Source organism: Bufo bufo, chromosome 7 (assembly GCF_905171765.1).
Source record: "Bufo bufo chromosome 7, aBufBuf1.1, whole genome shotgun sequence".
Taxonomy (NCBI): domain Eukaryota; kingdom Metazoa; phylum Chordata; class Amphibia; order Anura; family Bufonidae; genus Bufo; species Bufo bufo.
This window is the reverse complement of record NC_053395.1, coordinates 156548768-156568517: the sequence shown is the minus strand read 5'-3', so window position 1 is coordinate 156568517 and position 19750 is coordinate 156548768. Positions and strand designations below refer to the sequence as shown.

The window sequence follows — 19750 nt, the reverse complement described above, 5'->3', positions numbered from 1 at the left end:
TATCCCTATACTGTGACATCACTGTGTGTATTATCCCTGTACTGTGACATCACTGTGTGTATTATCCCTGTACTGTGACATCACTATGTGTATTATCCCTGTACTGTGACATCACTGTGTGTATTATCCCTGTGTTGTGACATCACTGTGTGTATTATCCCTGTACTGTGACATCACTGTGTGTATTATCCCTGTACTGTGACATAACTGTGTGTATTATCCCTGTACTGTGACATCATTGTGTGCATTATCCCTGCAATGTGACATCACTGTGTGTATTATCTCTGCACTGTGACATCACAGTGTGTATTATCATTGTACTGTGACATCACAGTGTGTATTATCCCTGTACTGTGACATAACTGCGCGTATTATCCCTGTACTGTGACATCACAGTGTGTATTATCCCTGTACTGTGACATCACAGTGTGTATTATCCCTGTACTGTGACATAACTGCGCGTATTATCTCTGTACTCTGTACCTTCATTTGATGATCTCTGCAATGGGGACACCCCTTTGCTTGGTTTTCCTTCCCTAGAGGGATAGCTGGCCTTCACTGTGTTGAAGACCCATAGTTGGGGCTCCACGGTTATTTTGCATGTTACTGTTTCCCAGGGAGCTTTGCACTTTGGATTTTTGTGTTGAGACTCTTAAATGGGTGGTTTTTTTTAGCTTTTTTTTTTATCTTAGCCTGATGAAGGTGGTGGCCCGCCACTGAAATGTGTAGCTAGCCTTTTATGTGTTTTATTTAGGTTTTTAATAAATAATCTTTCAGACAGCAGAGCAGCGTGCTTTTGATTTTCTGCTCCTTGTTTAGTGAACGTGTTCCTATGTGTATTCCGGACTCCATCTGGAGGATCCTGATGATCAAGCCCAGCAGCCTGACCCATCCTCTCAACAGGAGAGACCACGCCATTTCCTAGTGTTGTGCCTGGACTTGCACAACATTATTCGGTAAGGTATTCTCACCTTCAGTCCTTGGGAGCCCTAAGGTATTTCACAAGGGAGCGCCCCCTATTGTCTTGATTTTATCATTCCTGTACTGTGACATCACTGCATGCATTGTCCCTGTACTGTGACATCACTGTGTGTATTATCCCTGTACTGTGACGTCACTGTATTATTCCTGTACTGTGACATCACTGTGTGTATTATCCTTGTACTGTGACATCACTGTATTATTCCTGTACTGTGACATCACTGTGTGTATTATTCCTGTACTGTGACATCACTGTATTATTCCTGTACTGTGACATCACTGTGTGTATTATTCCTGTACTGTGACATCACTGTGTGTATTATTCCTGTACTGTGACATCACTGTATTATTCCTGTACTGTGACATCACTGTGTGTATTATTCCTGTACTGTGACATCACTGTGTGTATTATTCCTGTACTGTGACATCACTGTATTATTCCTGTACTGTGACATCACTGTGTGTATTATTCCTGTACTGGGAATTATGCATTATGCCTTTGAATTAGTGAGACCAAAATAATCATACGTTTTCCCCTAAGTTTATGGGAAAGAAAGTGCCTACACCAACACAGATTCTTTACGGTAAGAGCAGTGAGACTATGGAACTCCCTGTCTGAGGAGGTGGTGATGGTGAACTCAGTAAAAGTATGAATGCTCACTAGTCACTAAGATTGAGACACCAAACTGGTATTCTCCAATTTGAATTGTAGAAAACGTAACATTTAATAATACATCTAAAAATGCAAAATACACAATACTAGACACAATACCGGGGGGTGTTGGGGTTAGAAATTAGCTATGGGTTCCAGCCATTTCTAGTTATGTCCCTAATGTGAGGCAACCCCTAGAGTGAACTGCAGTGGCAGCTACTCACCCCAAAGCAATACAGGGATCCCTATTCACTCCGTCTACTAGGTGGAAGAGCGACATACTGTAGTAACGGGACTCAAGACAAGAAGGCAGTGGCCAAATCAGCATTTGACCAACGGTTATAGAAGATGTATGGGCACCTTAATAAATACAAATGACAACAGCTCATTCCATTCTATAACACACCTGATTCCTTAGACGATCTCCAGACAACCCGCGATGACCTTCACCACAGCCATAGGCACAGCCTAATGATTTCACCAGTTTGATGAGCATGGTGAGCGCCAATTTGTGGGTGGTTGCTGGGACATTCTCATCCTTTTAAGAGATAAAAGAAATAAACTATGACTATAAGATAGCACACCATGCATAGTTTAAGGGTTCATAAGACACCATAAAATCATAATAATGATAATAAAAGTGGCACTTGAGTTATATAAAAAATATAATTTTATCTCCAATTTTAATCATATGTGTTATACGACCAAATTATGCATCTGTTAATACCAATTAAATGGTTATAATGACCTTTTCATCATTTTTTTCATTCTTGTGTTGACTGTCACCATCATCTCCTCCGCCGCCTCCGCTTCCTGTTCCACCACTAGAAGCAGCTGTAAAGCCACAGCTTGATCCACGGGAAGCTCCTTTCATCTGGAAGTTTCCTTCACTTTGCCTCTTTTCCCCACTACCTGAAGCTGATATAATAGAGGGTTCGTTTTCCTTGTTTTCGCTCTTTTTTCTCTTTTTCTCGACACAGGGCACAACTCCCAGCTGGAGCAGACAGTCTACAATATTCAGGGCTACATCACAGATCCTGGAACTGATATCATGGTTCAGAACAAGGTATACGGCTTTAAGAACAACCTAGGAAAAAGTGAAAACATTGTGTCAGCTACGGTTATAAAATGTGTGCATTATTGCGATGATAGTGGAAATCGCACATTCATCACACAACGTCCTAAAACTCTTCCAATCTACTGCATTTCACCTAGAAACTTCCTTCTGCTGGTCAAAGTCATCACAAGGTGAGCAGTGAGTTTCTGTGTATGCATAGATAAGATTTATTCCCATACCGCTAGATCCAGCATTCCATTCTTGTGGACAAAATTGTTGGTGCCATCTATGTGGTCTGTGTCCTCCAGGCTGCTGTAGTTAATGCAGGAATCTGTGAGGCTACGTGGTAGATTGGCACAGGCAAGAGGTTCATGTGGCATTTCAGGGATGGGCACTTGATTGCAGAGCTTTCTCATGTGATCAGCAAAAAAGTCAGCATAGCCAACGTTGAATGATGCAAGAGTAGTGTTGAAGGTGGCCACAGTTATGGTAGAAATTTGGGACCTCACTACAAAGAATTAGGGTTCCTTAGTGGTTATTTATTCCAATTCACACAACACTTTACGTAATGCTCATAATTCATATATATATATATATATATATATATATATATAAAACATACCATCTTTAGATGGATTTTCTCCATGGCTGTTGGAGTGGTCAGGAAGATCACTAAGCAAAGTATGATGGGAGTGAGAATGCCTTGCGCTCAAGCTCTCCATTTCAGTTGCTGTATCGGAGCTTCCACGCCTTGTAAGTTTACCTATGGCAAAATGAAGTATGTCAGCATTTTTACAAGAATCTTGTCATAGACCTCAGATTTAGCTACAAAATGAACAGCATCACAGTGCTGGAAGGCTAGTACCAGGGCTGAAGTCCACAAAATAGAGTACAATGAAGGTCAATTCCCACCCATCTTAATTATCTGACAGTTGTATGTGCTCCATTGTAAGTCATAATCAGAAGCTATGTTTGATCTTTTTGCAGAACTATCAGAGTTACTTCCACCTTAGGTACTTAAATACATTTACATTACATTAAAGGGGTGTCCAGGACTTAAATATCGACAATCTATTCCCTAGATAGGGCATCAGTATTGGATCGGTCGGAGTCTGAATCCCAGCAGCCGCATCGATCAGCTGTTTGAAGGGGCAGCAGAGCTCGGATGTGCGCTGCAGCCTCTTCACAGTATACTAAGCACATGTTATACACTGTTTAGCAGCTGTGCTTGGGATTGCAGCTCAGCCCTATTCACCAGAATGGGATTGAGCTGCTCAAAGGCCATGTAACCAATGGATGTAACATCACGGCCTGAGAAAGAGGTCCAAGTGCTTCAGCACTGCCCAACAGCTGATTGTCAGGGGTGCCAGGAATTGCCCCCTATTGAGGATAGGTCATCAATATTTAAGTCCCACCCGTATTAAGGAAAGAGAAGTTAAAGGGGCTGCCTCACTTCAGCAAATAGCATTTATTATGTAGAGAAAGTTAAAGGGGTTTTCTGGGATGTTGATACTTATGTTTTCCCATAGACTTCTATTAGGACGGAGCAAAACGGAATGCCTCTTAAAGGCTTCTGTTTTGCATTCCATCCTCTGGATTCCGTTATGTTCCATTATAACCCTGTTATAACGGAAAGCCATAACGGACTCCATAAGGCTAGTGTGAACCCACCCTAAATCACATCTATTACAAGGCTGCCTAATGATTCCTTTGCGGGACAGAGCCTACAGCTACCAAACTCACCTAATATTGTGGTTTGCCAGCCCCCTTTCTCAATAGTGCGCCTGTCCTCTCCAATACCAGAAAAACTCCCAAAGGAAAACGTACTGCGGGTCGGGGATACGTCCAAGTGGTCTTCGTGCAGTAGAAAGGGCATCCCTATCCTACGTTGCCGCTTCTTCCCATGGTGATGATATGGAATTGATCCCTTCCGCTCTCTGTCATCTCTTCTGGTCCTCAGCTGCAGAAGCACAAACCATAGATGATTTTAGTACAATGCATATTGAAGCATTTTTTTCTTTTTCAGCTGGTTGCAAATAAAATGCATTTTAAATGTTGAGAGATGATAGCTTACCCTCTTGAAAATGTTGATTCCAATATCTGAGGAGAGATCTGGTATTGCAGATCTTCGAAGATTAGTCAATGATACTTTGGCATATGGCTCTGTGCCCAGTGCCCTGTCCTCTTCATTGCATTTGGTCATATCCTTTAAGATAAAAACGAACTATATGAAAAGTTTTTTTTAAATATACTGTTTAACCAAGTCCAATGCAAAGCAGTCACTGACCTGATGTAATACTTATATATTTGTGGACGGACCACTTTGGTTCCTAATTTATTTTGGTTATATACACTGACAAGCAAAAGGGTAACATCCATTTAACGTATACGTTTGAGAAAAAAGATACAAAAGCATAGCATACCACGCTTTTCTATCCTGTAGTCTGGTAAAAAAAAATATTATACCTTAATGTATACATTTTTTGTACATTGGAACTCTACGGAAACGGTTAACATATACGTTTTTTGTATACTTTAAGCAGATGGCAGAACGTGATACAAACCCACCCTAAGCAGTCTGTAATGCATGCCTCCTCCCCTGCCTGGAAGCTGTGTTCTGGCTTTTTCTCTCAGCCGTGTCGGGTTGTCAGAGGACTTTGTGCCAAAGATGAAGTCACGGGCAGCATATCTGCGTCCAGCATCGGCCTTCAAACACTACCTGGCTAGACATAAGTTTTATTCTGCTACAGCTACCTATTTTAGACTCTTGCTGATCCTGATTTGTACTCTGGCTGATACTGCTGTGTTTCTGACTTTGCTTATCTTTGAGCCCTAGTTATTCTGCTGTATACCCATTGCTGACCTCTGCCCTTTCCCGGACTACACTTCTGTTTCTACTACATCGCCACCATCAATCCAAGACTAAGAGGTTGAGCATAACCTGGAGATTCACTGTGGATAAGTCCCCACCTCTTACAGGGTTAAGGGCGAAGAATACATAACCCCTTAGACCCTGCACCCCTGTATAGCCTACATTAATGAGATTACAGGATCCACTGCTGCACTTGCACCATAAAGGTACTATTACATCGGCAGATGTCCTACAGATCACGATAAACGATCTTAGATGTAGCGACTCGTCAACAATGAAAATTTTGCTTATTATACTCATAGATAGTCGTTCGTACTTGTGGTCGTGACTCATTCATTTTTAAATCATTCCTTGTTACTAAATGTAAATATGGGGGACAGATGCTTGGTCAAAGGAATGTATGAGATCGTTAGTGAATAGACGACTCCATATTATACGAATGGGTCTACGAGGAGCGCTAATTTTTAGCATACTGAAAGATCACGATGGATGAGAAACGAGTGATTTGTCCCTCATCTTTGAATCGTTAATACATCACACAATTCTTGTTCATTTTTGCTCGAATGCGCGATAATCTGTACGATATTCACTCCGTGTAAAAAAGCGTTAACAATTGGTAAGGACAACAGTAGATTTAGTTTTTGATACATCAGGCTTCATATCTTAGCAGACTGCAATGAGTCTAATATATATGTTTGCATACAGTTTATGTAAAACACGCAAATATGTTCTTCTAAAATGTATGTAAGAGATATATGATCTCTAACCTGGGTTTTATGGGTGTTTACAAGGGAAGGTGCTGCTGCCACCATGGAGCTACTGCGAGGCCGTGGGAGAGGGAGTTCCTCAGGTTCAGGAGACTTTTCTGGTTTCTCTTCCAACATATGCCTAAGTCGATAAAGGTAGTACATGAGTGACCACTGAGTTCCTTCTTCTGACCAGTGAGGCTGCAGCAAACACCTCAAAACGGCCACATCAAAATAAGTGGCATAACGGGATTTTTGGCACGGAGGAATCACAAAAGAAGGTCTAAAAGTTAAAGGCAAAATTAAATGGTTAACTCTACCTATAATTTTGAAAAAAATCTAAATAAATCTGAACTGCAAAAAAGGCATTGTTACCTTGGAAAGGGCAGTCCTCTGCCCTGTGAGGTTTGGGATGTAGTGCAACCATCAAATGAGTTGGCTCTCTGGCAGCTGGATACAGTAGGTCTTGGAGGTACTAGGTCTCCTGGATGGGCAACTTCAGAAACCACTTCAAACCCCTTGTGTATACAAAGGAATTACATTTTAAACTGTTACCCATAACATAGTTAGATCTTCAATTATGCAAATATTCATTATACTTACCGTATGTATTCCAAAATTTGTTACTTAAATAATAACTGCATTGGGCTCCAAGACTGGAAGTTTCTATGCCACTTTCTAAACTACATCAAAGCCTGATTCTATCTTTTTGCACCAGTCATGAGACTGCCAGGGAAGCTGGTAAGAGCACATCCAAGGGCTATCCTTGGTGCAGATGTACATGTTATAGAATTGTTGTGGATGAGATGTCAAGCTATTGCTTAACCAATGCTTCCCCCTCGCAACCCTATATTCCAATGCAATCCCTAAATACTGATGGAAACTACCAATCCTTTCGGGATCAAATTGCCTTTCAACCTAGACAATTTTCTACTGAGACTAGAGATTGACAGATACTCAATCCCCCAAGAACTGTACTTTGCCACATCTTGATGGCTTTTCTTCAAAGCATAGCACAGAACTAGAAATCTGCTTTAATACTTTCTATATCTCAAATAATTAGGAAAGTGAAAATTAACTGTAGTTTCAAAAGGATGATTGCCAAAAGCAATAATACTACTTACAAGTATCAAAAAAATTGGGCACTGTGGATCTCCTCAGAACATATCTCACTATTAGACACTTGATCCTGGCCCGAATTAGGTTACTGGTTAACAAGTTTCAGTTCTCAGTTTATTTCATTTCTACTTTCTAGCTTTTATTTTTATATTCCACACTTTCACTCATCCAATGATTTAGTAAGCAGATTGCCAGTCTCGACACAATGCACAGATAATCGTAGTCTAACGTTAGTCATGGTTTGTTATATCATCTGGAAAAAAGCTCATTGCTTGTCTGTCTATATTTTATTGGGAGACTAAGTTTTCCTATTTCTACCTGTCTTTAATGGAAAATCTGCTTATAAATGTAACAAATAAAGCTGTATTGTCTTTAACTTGTTAAAATTAATAAAAACTTATTGAGATTAGAAAGGCCTAACACTGGTACGTGTCTTACCTCTGTGGAACCTGTGCTCTGCTTTGGGGAATCCACCACTTTGTTCTGACTGTTGCATGGAGAACTTCGTTTTGCTGAAAGACAGATGAATTGAAAGTTACAGTTTTTGCCAGGCAGAGTATACAACAAAAACTTAGTGTAGTATTTTATTTTCTTAAAATTGAAAGATGAAATCAGATTTTCTCAATTTTCCTTTGCACTAGTTTTGATAAATCTCCATTGTGCAGTGCAGAACAGAATATTGTAACACTGTTAAATAATGGATCATCATTATTTTATGTAAAGGGAACCTGTCATCAAAAGAAACAATAGGCTGCCTCATTCCAAAAACTAAGAAGCAATTCAGACAAAAAAATAGTAAAAGAGCTGAGCTCGAGGAGCTATTGATTGACTCCACTCCAGCTTCTCCCTGCCTGGCGCGGCTTGATTGCTGACTTCTCTTTCAGTTTAGAAGCTATAATGATTAATAGGGAATTACAAAATAGCCGTTTTCTATAAAATTCCTGCCAACAGATCTGATTTTCATGGGACTAACTCACAAATCATAATGTAAAAGGAGAGTGTTTAAAAACATCCCATGTTTTGGAACTGAAATGTTGGTAAATAAATATGGCTTATAAGTGTCTCATGATTTAGATTCAAATGTTAGTAAATATGCTATAGGCCTTCCAGTCTTAACCCGTAGGATACCAGCTCCGTACATGTACGGCGCTGGAAACTGGGTCAGAAATCCCACCGCCGTACAGCTATGGCGCTGTGTATACCCGGTCCCTGAGCGAAATCGCTCGGTGACCGGGGTACTATGGCTGCTCTGCACGGCAGTCGGCCATCTTTCCTGCAGCCCCGATCGCCGCCATTAGCCGGTTTCTACAGACCGGCAATCGCAGCCCCGGATGGATTTTTATCAATTTATGGAGCTACGGGGGGGGGGGGGGGGGTGTAAATGGGTGACCGGTGCTGAACTAGCCAGCACCTGTCTCCCCCGAGGTGAGGCAGGGGACACCGGTGTTTGGGGTCCCCTGCCAGCGCTGCGATTGGCTGGAACAATGCTCCAGCAAATGGCTGAACCTGTCTGCAGGAAGCCATTCTAGCTGGTGACTGCGAGCAGAGAGGTTCTGTGCTTTTCTGTGCTGCTTGTTGGCTTGCTGGGACTTGTGGTGCATCACTACTGCTATTTCCTGCTGAAAGAAGAAAAGAAGAAGAACATCTGGAATTGATAAACTGATTTTTATTTTATTTGCAGCAGTTCCAGATCCCTAAACCACCCCACATCGCTGTCCCTTCCCACCACCCCCTCCCTCCCCAGCCTTTTTTTACGGACACCATTTGGTCCGTGCGCTTTTTTGGCAATTTTTTTTTTTTTACAATTTTCCAGATCTGCAACCCCTTTTTCTGCGTGCAAGCTGTGACAGCCAAGTGCTGTTCAGTGCATACCTGCCTGATCAGGACCTGGGAATTTTTTTTTGCAGTTTTTTTTTTCACATCACAATTTTTCCTTTTTTTGGTTCAAAAAGAAAAAAATTGTAGTTAGAGCTTTATATAAATATATATAGAGAGCTCTATATTTCTATAGTGTGGGGATTTGCTCTGGTAGACAGGCTTGCGGACGCAGTATAGAGGCAACTACAACATCTTTAACTTGAACAGTTCGGTGTTTATTCACACATAAGGATAAACAAAACAAAATGTCAATTTCAAGGAAAACAGTCACCTTGAGTCTGGTGTTTGCAGCAATGCAGAAGTCCTTGGACATAGCAGAAACCACCTGCTCTCACGCCAACAAGGTAGCAGGCCTTTACGCAGGCCCAAACTCCCAGGTCCCAACACAGAGACTGACAGAGCTTCACTGTCAGAGAGGAGTAAATTCTTACCACCTGACACTGCTGCCTGTGTTTTATAGCCCAAACCAAGACCCGGCCTGGAACGTGGGGAGAAGCCACCCACCCTGCACTTTAGCTGCTCCCAGTAAGAGCCGGCCCGGATTGGCTTTACAGCCATACTAAATAGCAAAACCATGTCAGCCAGCACTAGCTGCCGCTAACACGTGAAATTACCGGCTCTTACCTCACCAAGGCCAGGAATCTCGGTGATATATACCGATTTCGGTGTGCGACCTATTTTTATCCCCAGATAGGTCAGGTAGTCCTTACGAATCTCTACCTTATATTGGTTCTGACTAACCCGAAATGACCCCTGTCCCAGAAGTAGAAGCTGGCTCTTAACTACGTTGATTCTATATCCCATAGAGAATCAATGTCTCCAATACTTTATCTAAGTAAAGATCCGGAGAATCCATGAATATCAGGATGTCATCCGCAAAACTGGTCACCTTTAACTTCCTTTTCCCTACCCTAATTCCCTTAAAGGTATCAGGGTTCCACTGCTAGATTGAAGAGTAAGGGTGACAAAGGGCACCCTTGTCTTGTGCCCTTGCTGAGTGCAATTGTTTGAGACAAAAAGCCCGTTATATATACCGCCTCTGGGTACCAAGTGGCGTAGTTGAGGATGACCAAGATGTGTTGGTGCCCTCTAGCGGACTTCGGTACTGGGCCTATGAGATCCATAGCGATCCGCTCAAATGGAACCTCAATAATCGGGAGAGAGACCAGATGACTACGGAAATGTGGCTGGGGGCTGGTTATCTGGAAGGTTGGGCAAGACTTGCAATACTCTTTCACCTCTCTGAACACACTGGGCCAGTAGAACCCCTGTAGAATCCGGTCCTGCGTTTTCTGCTGGCCCAGGTGTCCCCCAAGAACATGTTGGTGGGCTAACTCCAACACGAGCTTGCAATACACCTTGGGCACCACCAGCTGTTCAATATGCTCACCCCATAGTTGATTTACCCGGTACAGCATCTCCTGTTGAACCACAAAACGGGGAAACAAACACTCAGCCCCCGGTTGTTGCGGCTCAACTACTACCACAGTCTCCCAGGCTTGGGATAGAGTCGGGTCCTGGTGCTGTGCTGTACCAAAATTATCTCCGGAGACGTTGAGGTCTGCCAACTCCGGACCCGGCGGCAAGTCCTCTACGTCTCCCACCATCACACTTAGCGGAGTTGTCTCCCCCTCTTCCACCGAAGTGGCTGTCACCCCTACCGCTGGCCCTTCGGACTCAGGTTCCCAGGGTTCTGGTCTCCCCCCTGAGCAGGGCCACTTTGCTAGGGTTACGTCTCCTGGGTATCGGTAACTTTTGCCATAGTGCCGGGAAGCCGTGGAAGTCTCTCCCAATTATGAGTTCATACTGTAATTTTGTGGTGATAGCCCCCTTATGAGTCCACCTGCTGGCCACCGTTGATAGAGAGACCAGGGCGGTGGGATAGTCCTTTAAGTCTCCATGAATACACACTATGCCAACCTTTCGGCCAGTCTACTCGGCGGGTCGTACCAGGGCAGCTCTTACCAGGGACACCAGGCTCCCTGAATCCAGCAGAGCCATCGCCAGAGTGTCCCCCACTTCTACCTGGCACAGGTGGCTATTGTCTATAGTCTAGGAGGTTCCTGTGGCACACAACTTCCTGGCATATAATGAGTGGCGGTAGCCATAGTTGGTGTCCATGGGTTTACCCCGATGGGGACAGTCAGCCCTTATGTGTCCAGGCTCCTGACATCGCCAGAAGACCACCAGGGCTGGGTCTACAGGGGGTACGTCCCGAGCGGGTTTGGCTGGCACCGGCCGCCGGTTCTGGGGTGGAGATTTACGGGGTTTGACTGGCCCCCTCCCAAGAGATCCCCCCTGTAGATTTCTGGTGGCCTCGTAGCGCTCCACCAGGTGGACCATTTCCAAGGCATTACCCGGAGACACCTGGCCGATCCAGTGCTGGAGGGGGTACGGCAAAGCCCTCCAGAACACATCCGCCAAGAGACAGTCCAGCATAGCAGTGGGGGTCAGTACGTCAGGGTGTAACAAGTCATAATATTGCGGACTGGCGGGTTAGATCGGGTTAAATTCCCACTGATGCACTCGCTGGGCCCGGACCAAGACATTCACCCCCATTCTCACCAGGATCTCACCTTTTACGGTCAGGTAGTCGGCCGCTTGATCATCGGGGAGATTGAAAAAAACTTGCTGGGGTCCAGACGCCAGGAACAGGGCGACGATCTCAGCCCACTGGTCTCGGGGTAACTTTTCCCTCACGGCCACCTTTTCGAACACTGCCAGATAGGTCTCGACGTCATCCTAGGGGGTCATCTTAGGGATCGCCGCACGGACAGGGGCATCGTGGACGTTCAGGGATGCTCCTGCTGCTTGCAATGTCATCACATGTTGCAAAAGCAGCTGGTTAGTTTCCTGCTGCTGCTTGTTAGCCTCCCGCTGCTGCAAGTTAGCCTCCACGAGGGCCTTCACGACCGCCTCCATTTTGTCAGGGGACACGGGTCGTAACCTTGTCGGCTTAATGTAGGACATGTGCCGGGGAAAACAAAAACTTTTCGGCCTTCAGGCCTGCCTCACTGCATTTGCCTGCATCCGACACCAATTGTGGGGATTTGCTCTGGTAGACAGGCTTGCGGACGCAGTATAGAGGCAACGCAACGTCTTTAACTTAAACAGTTCGGTGTTTATTCACACATAAGGATAAACAAAACAAAAAGTCAATTTCAAAGAAAACCGTCACCTTGAGTCTGGTGTTTGTTCACATCATGCAGCAATGCAGAAGTCCTTGGATATAGCAGAAACCACCTGCTCTCACGCCAACAGGGTAGGAGTACTTTACGCAGGCCCAAATTCCCAGGTCCCAACACAGAGACTGACAGAGCTTTACTGTCAGAGAGGAGTAAATTCCTACCACCTGACAGTGCTGCCTGAGTTTTATAGCCCAAACCAAGACCCGGCCTGGAACGTGCAGAGCAGCTACCCACCCTGCACTTTGGCTGCTCCCAGTAAGAGCCGGCCTGGATCGGCTTTACAGCCATACTAAATAGCAAAACCGTGTCAGCCAGCACTAGCTGCCGCTGACAGGTGAAATTACCGGCTCTTACCTCACCAAGGCCAGGAATCTCGGTGATACATACCTTCCATCAATGATGGACCCTTGCACCTTCCTACATACCTTTCCCCTTTGTTCAACACTGAGGGGGTGAACACTTGCCAGACAGTGTACCCGAGACAGGGCATCCACGTTTCCCTGTAAGCGGCGTTCCCTGTGTTCCACTGAGAACACCGTGGTACAGACCGATGCCTACTTCAGAGGCATCGGTCTGTAACACAAATTCCTTCTTGAAGTCAGGTGTCACCAATACTGGGGACTCACACAGGGCAGACTTCAAATCGGAGAAAGCCTTTTCCGCCTGTTCATTGCACTGAACCATCACTGACTTGCGTCCCTTCAAAAGGCCTGTCAAAGGTGGGGCGACTAGCAAAATTGGGGACAAACCTCATATAGTACCCCACCATACCCAGGAACGACTTTACTTGCCAAGTAGTGACAGGTCGGGGCCACCCACCCTGCACTTTGGCTGCTCCCAGTAAGAGCCGGCCTGGATCGGCTTTACAGCCATACTAAATAGCAAAACCATGTCAGCCAGCACTAGCTGCCGCTGACACATGAAATTACCGGCTCTTACCTCACAGAGGCCAGGAATCTCAGTGACACATACCTTCCGTCAATGACGGACCCTTGCTTCTTCCTACAATAGATATAAGTTAATTTAGCCAGTGTTCACTTTTTTAACACTGTAGTGACTTTTTATACTACAGTTTTTGCACGCACGCATCAGTAGTGTGCTCATTTACATCTGCACATTTTAGATTTTTTTTTTCTTACATTTTTTTGTGTGAAAAAAGAACTGCAGTTAGTGGTAGTTTTATATATATATATATATATATATATATATATATATATATATATATACAGTACAGACCAAAAGTTTGGACACACCTTCTCATTCAAAGAGTTTTCTTTATTTTCATGACTATGAAGGCATCAAAACTATGAATTAACACATGTGGAATTATATACATAACAAACAAGTGTGAAACAACTGAAAATATGTCATATTCTAGGTTCTTCAAAGTAGCCACCTTTTGCTTTGATTACTGCTTTGCACACTCTTGGCATTGACTACCTCTTGAAGCTCATCAAGAGAATGCCAAGAGTGTGCAAAGCAGTAATCAAAGCAAAATGTGGCTACTTTGAAGAACCTAGAATATGACATATTTTCAGTTGTTTCACACTTGTTTGTTATGTATATAATTCCACATGTGTTAATTCATAGTTTTGATGCCTTCATAGTCATGAAAATAAAGAAAACTCTTTGAATGAGAAGGTGATTCCAAACTTTTGGTCTCTACTGTATAAATATATATATATATATATATATATATATATATAAAAAAAAACAATCCATATACATATATGTAAATTTCAGTTAGTGTCAGTTTAGAATTTTGCACGAATACACCATCTGCGTGCGTGCATTTTGCAACCACCGAGCACTGATCAGTAGAGTCCATTGTACAGCAAATACTTTTTTTTGTTACAAATTTTTTTCTCCTAAATTTTATTTCAAATTTATTACAAGCCCCTTCACGTGTGAAAACACAACATACACATCCCTCACAATAAATAAAGGTTTACACATTTCACACATCACACCCCAATAAAATAAAAATGGCTGGTCTGTCCCACGAGTATACTCAGCTGAAGAGGCATACGCGTATCTTGCCTCCGATACTGAGTCTGCCAGTGAGGGAGAAGAGGATGCCACTTTCCTCTACTCCTCTACTCCCTCATCATCATCCGCTAATGAGGGACCCTCTAGAAGGCGCCCCAGATCAACAGCTGAGGCAGCCCCTCTAGAGTGAGCCCACATGGACCCCACCCCCTGAGGATTATCAGCCCTAAATTCCTGAGTTTGTGGGCAACTCAGGAATTCAGATAGACTGTGCGGGCTTCACAAAAAATTGATTTTTATTTCATCTTTTTCTCTAAAGATTATATAAATTTGATGGTAACCCAAACAAATTTATATGGCCAGCAATTTATTTCCCAGAACCCCACAACACCATACGCTAGACCCCAAGGTTGGACCCCAGTAAATACAGTAGAGATGATGACCTTTTGGGGGCTCTTGCTGCATATGGGCCTTGTTAAAAAACCAAAGATTACGGTAATTAGTATTGGAGTGCGGATGTCTTGTAGCACACTCCTATTTACAGTAATACCATGGCCTGTAATCGATTCCAATCAATACTTAAAGGGAACCTGTCACAACTTTGGGTTGCTAGATGGCCACTAGCACATCCGCAATACCCAGTCCCCATAGCTCTGTGTGCTTTTATTGTGTCAAAAAAACGATTTGATACATATGCAAATTAACCTGAGATGATCATTTCAGGGACAGGACTCATCTCAGGTTAATTTGCATATGTATCAAATCGGTTTTTTTACACGATAAAAGCACACAGAGCTACGGGGACTGGGTATTGCGGATGTGCTAGCGGCCATCTAGTAACCCATGTCCTCAGCTCTATACACAAAATCCCTGTGACAGTTTCCCTTTAAGTTTTTGCATTACAACGATAATGCACAGTGCCCACCCCAGAATCACTCCGCATTTGACCATCTGTTCAAAATTAGGCCCGTCCTTGACCACTTCAACGCAAAGTTTTCCGAAGTTGACACCCCAGAACGAATCCCTATTACTTTTCAAAGGGAGGGTAAGATTCTGCCACTACCTGCCCAGCAAGCGGGCAAGGTATGGCATAAAAATTTATAAAATTGTGAGAGTAGCTCTGGGTACAAGTTCTGGATTTATGAAGGGAGGGACACCCGGATTGAACCCCCAGAATTCCCCCCATCCTAGGAGTTAGTGGGAAGATAGTTGTGGACTTACTGCACCCACTGCTGGATAATGGTTACTATCTATACGTGGATAATTACTACATGAGTCTACCACTGTTCCAGTCCTTAACTCAATGAGAACATGTTGGTGGTTAAGTACACGGACAAGAGGGATGTCCTTTTGCTGACCACTATTCACACTAACACCAGCTCCCCTGCCCCTGTACGTGGTACCACTACCACTGTCCCTGCATTCTGGACTACAACAGGCACATGGGCTGGGTTGATCTTTCAGATCAAGTTCTGAAGCCCTACAGTGCCACACGATAAACAAAAGTGTGGTACAAAAAGCTGTCCGTGCACATTGTACAGACGGCAATGTACTGTACAATGCGTACGTGCTATTTAGATCTAGAGGCCAGACAAGAACATTCCTATAATTTCAAGAGGTGGTGATAAAGGCCCTAATTTTTCAAACCAAGCAATGGAGGGCCCCAGTACTTCTGCAAGTTACGGTGCCCGAGTTGTACTAGGGCAACATTTCCCTGGTGAAGTCCCCCAAACAGCGAGGAAGGAAAGGACCACAAAAAAGATGCAGGGTGTGTTCCAAAAGGGGGATAAGGAAAGACACTATTTACCATTGCGAAACCTGCCCAGAAAAACCTGGCCTGTGCATCAATGATTGTTTTAGACTCTAGCACTCATCCATGGATTAATTTTATCCTTGATGTACCCTGTAGTTTTACCACCTTATAGCTCTGATTTAGTCCTCATATCCACTTTTCACCAACCACTACATATTCATTTCTGTAAAACACCAGTTTGGTCAAAGGTGCCCTTTCTACCCCATAAAATGTTCACACAGGGGTGCACTTTCCAAAATGGGGTCATTCTTGGGGTTTTTAATTTCTGGGGATCTCAGGAATTTTTAAACATGCAACATTTAGATCTAGAGCAGGAATTGTTGTGCTTTTATTTCAGGTTCCACTCTTCAGAGGTTTGGATGCTGTCTGATCTGTAGACAGCTCTCCATAATGCAGCAGGAAATTGCATTTTTGAAATCTGAGATTTGTAAATTAACGGTTAAACAAACTCAGGCTGAGATCGTTGCAATGCCACTGCCACAGAGGCCCCCTAGAAATGGAAGATGGGTTACTGCAGGTTCTGGTAGACTGAGAGTTGTTGATAGAAGACATGTCCCACAGTCTGTGGCTCTCCATAATTCATTTGCAGCCCTTTCAGAGTGCAAGAGCAACATGGAGGATGGCTCAAGCACAGTGGGTGAGAAACAATCATCTCCCATGCCTAAAGTATGCAAGACTGCAGCCAAAGACAAAAAGGAGAAGGTGAGGACTGATAGTAAGCAGCTGTTGGTGGGCGATTCCATCATAAGAGGTGTGAAGTTTGAGGAAAATGGTGTTGTGAGATGTCTCCCTGGTGCTACCGCTAGCAGGGATAGACGACGTATCCTTAATATTGTTAGGCAAGCAAAGCAGTAAAGGGAGGTGGATGTCATTGTCCATCTTGGGACAAATGATCTGGCTTGCAATGAGGTTTCAAAGGTGAAGCAAGCTTTTCACACACTTGGAAATGATATACGAGGTTGCATCAACTGTTTCATTCTCTGCAGTTTTGCCTGTGCATAACCTTCAGCATGAAAGGAAGATGCACATTAAGGAATTCAATGTATGGCTTGGTGAATGGTGTCTGAACCAAGGGTTTGGCTTTGTGTCTCATGCTAGCTCTCGTTGTAATGGAAAAGAACTGTACAAGAAAGATGGTTTGCATCTTTCTCTCAAGGGAACGAATGTCCTCAGTGAACAGTTCCATGTATTTGCTAAGGAGCATTTAAACTAGGAAAGGGGGGGCAAAAGAGTGATAATCCAGCAGTAAGACTGCCCCCTGGAACAATGCCAGAAGATGCCAGTAGCACATAGGTTAAGAAATGACAAGCTCAGAGTCTTGCTCACAGTTTAGGGAATAAGATCAATGAACTTGAGGCTATAATGGGTTCTGAGAATATAGATTTAGTGGATGTTACTGAGACGTGGTTCAATGGGAGTAATGACTAGGATATAACAATACCAGGGTTGGATATAACAATACCAGGGTTCTCTCTATATAGGAAAGACAGAGAAGGCAAGAAGGGGGAGGGGTGGCCCTGTATGTGAAAGATAGCATAAAATCTAATTTAATACAAGTTAGCAAGACCAATTTAGAGTCAGTTTGGGTTACCTTGCAGCTTGATAATCATAAGGTAAGTCGTGTAGGTGTGATAATTGGACCACCTAGCCAAGTCAAAGAATTAGATGATCTACTAGTTGAGGAAATAGCTAAAATGACATTGAAGGGGGAAGTTATCATTATGGGAGACTTTAATCTTCCTGATGTAAACTGGAAAACCAAAATAGCTAGTTCTGCCAGGAGTACAGATATTCTAAATTCCCTACTGGGATTATCTCTACAGCAAGTAGTTGAGGAGCCAACCCGGAAGGAGGCCATTTTAAATTTAGTATTCACAAATGGGAATTTGGTATCTGATATTACTGTAGGGGAAAGCTTGGGATCTTGTGATCACCAGTCAATGTGGTTTACTATAAGTACAGTGACTGATTCACAACACACAAAAACAAAAGTTTTAGATTTTAGAAAAACTGACTTTTCTAAAATTAGATTAGTGGTATACGAGTCCCTATCAGATTGGAACAGTTTCAATGGAGTCCAGGAGAAATGGGACTACTTAAAAGTGGCACTATTGAAGGCAACAGAAAATTGCATTAGGCTTGTCAGTAAAAGCAAAAAAAGGAAGAGACCACTGTGGTACTCAGCAGAAGTGGCCAGAATAATTAAAAACAAAAAGATAGCATTTAGTAATTATAAAATAAAAAAAAATCGAGGATGACAGGCAAATTTATAAGATTAGGCAGAGAGAGGCCAAACAAGTTATTAGAGCTTCTAAAGCGCAGGCAGAAGAGAAATAAGCTCAGTCAGTGAAAAAAGGCGATAAGACATTCTTCAGATACATAAATGAAAAAAGGAACTAGCTAACTGCCTCAATGAATACTTCTGTTCAGTTTTTACAAAGGAAAATGAAGGAAAAGGACCTCAGTTAGGAAGGAAGTCTAATGAATCTTTTGATGCATGTGTCTTTACAGAGGAAGAGGTTCTAAGTCAGCTGTCTAAAATAATACAAATAAGTCACAGGGGCCTGATGGGATACACCCAAAGCTATTAAAAGAGCTCAAAGGTGAACTAGCAAAACCATTAACAGATTTATTTAACCAATCACTGGTAACAGGAGTCGTCCCAGAAGATTGGAAATTAGCAAATGTTGTGCCCATTCACAATAAAGGTAGTAGGGAGGAATCGGGCAACTATAGGCCAGTAAGCCTGACATCAATAGTGGGGAAATGAATGGAAACCATACTCAAGGAGAGGATTGTGGAACATCTAAAATCCCATGGATTGAAAGATGAAAAACAGCATAGGTTTACTTCAGGGAGATCATGTCAAACTAATCTTATAGATTTTTTTGATTGGGTGACTAAAATAATAGATGGCGGAGGTGCAGTAGACATCGCTTATCTAGACTTTAGTAAGTCTTTTGATACTGTCCCACATAGAAGGCTTGTCAATAAATTGCAGTCTTTGGGCTTGGACTCCCATTTTGTTGAATGGATTAGGCAGTGGCTGAGGGACAGACAACAGAGGGTTGTAGTCAATGGAGTATATTCAGACCATGGTCTTGTTACCAGTGGGGTACCTCAGGGATCTCTTCTGGGACCCATATTGTTTAATATCTTTATCAGCGAAATTGCAGAAGGCCTCGATGGTAAGGTGTGTCTTTTTGCTGATGACACAAAGATTTGTAACAGGGTTGATGTTCCTGGAGGGATACACCAAATGGAATGGTCAAAAATCTGGCAACTAAAATTTAATGTTGATAAGTGCAAGATAATGCACCTGGGGCATAAAAACCCAAGAGCAGAATATAAAATCAGTGATACAGTCCTAACCTCAGTATCTGAGGAAAGAGATTTAGGGGTCATTATTTCAGAAGACTTAAAGGTAGGCAGACAATGTCATAGAGCAGCAGGAA

At 43.2% G+C, this 19750-nt stretch overlaps 1 protein-coding gene across 2 annotated transcripts in view; it reads right to left on the bottom strand.

The window, feature by feature from the left end:
• UNC80 (unc-80 homolog, NALCN channel complex subunit) overlaps positions 1-19750 on the bottom strand; it is a 198232-nt gene that overhangs the window by 157383 nt on the left and 21099 nt on the right. Inside the window, exons 6-14 of one of the 2 annotated variants that reach the window (XM_040441035.1) lie at positions 7866-7939; positions 6684-6826; positions 6330-6591; positions 4765-4896; positions 4434-4650; positions 3313-3453; positions 2930-3198; positions 2382-2720; positions 2040-2171 (exon numbers count right to left, since the gene is read on the bottom strand). In XM_040441035.1, the coding sequence (XP_040296969.1) occupies positions 2040-2171; positions 2382-2720; positions 2930-3198; positions 3313-3453; positions 4434-4650; positions 4765-4896; positions 6330-6591; positions 6684-6826; positions 7866-7939 (1709 nt within the window). Of the gene's footprint in view, positions 1-2039; positions 2172-2381; positions 2721-2929; positions 3199-3312; positions 3454-4433; positions 4651-4764; positions 4897-6329; positions 6592-6683; positions 6827-7865; positions 7940-19750 lie in introns of those variants that run through there. The other variant, XM_040441034.1, reaches the window with a different exon arrangement.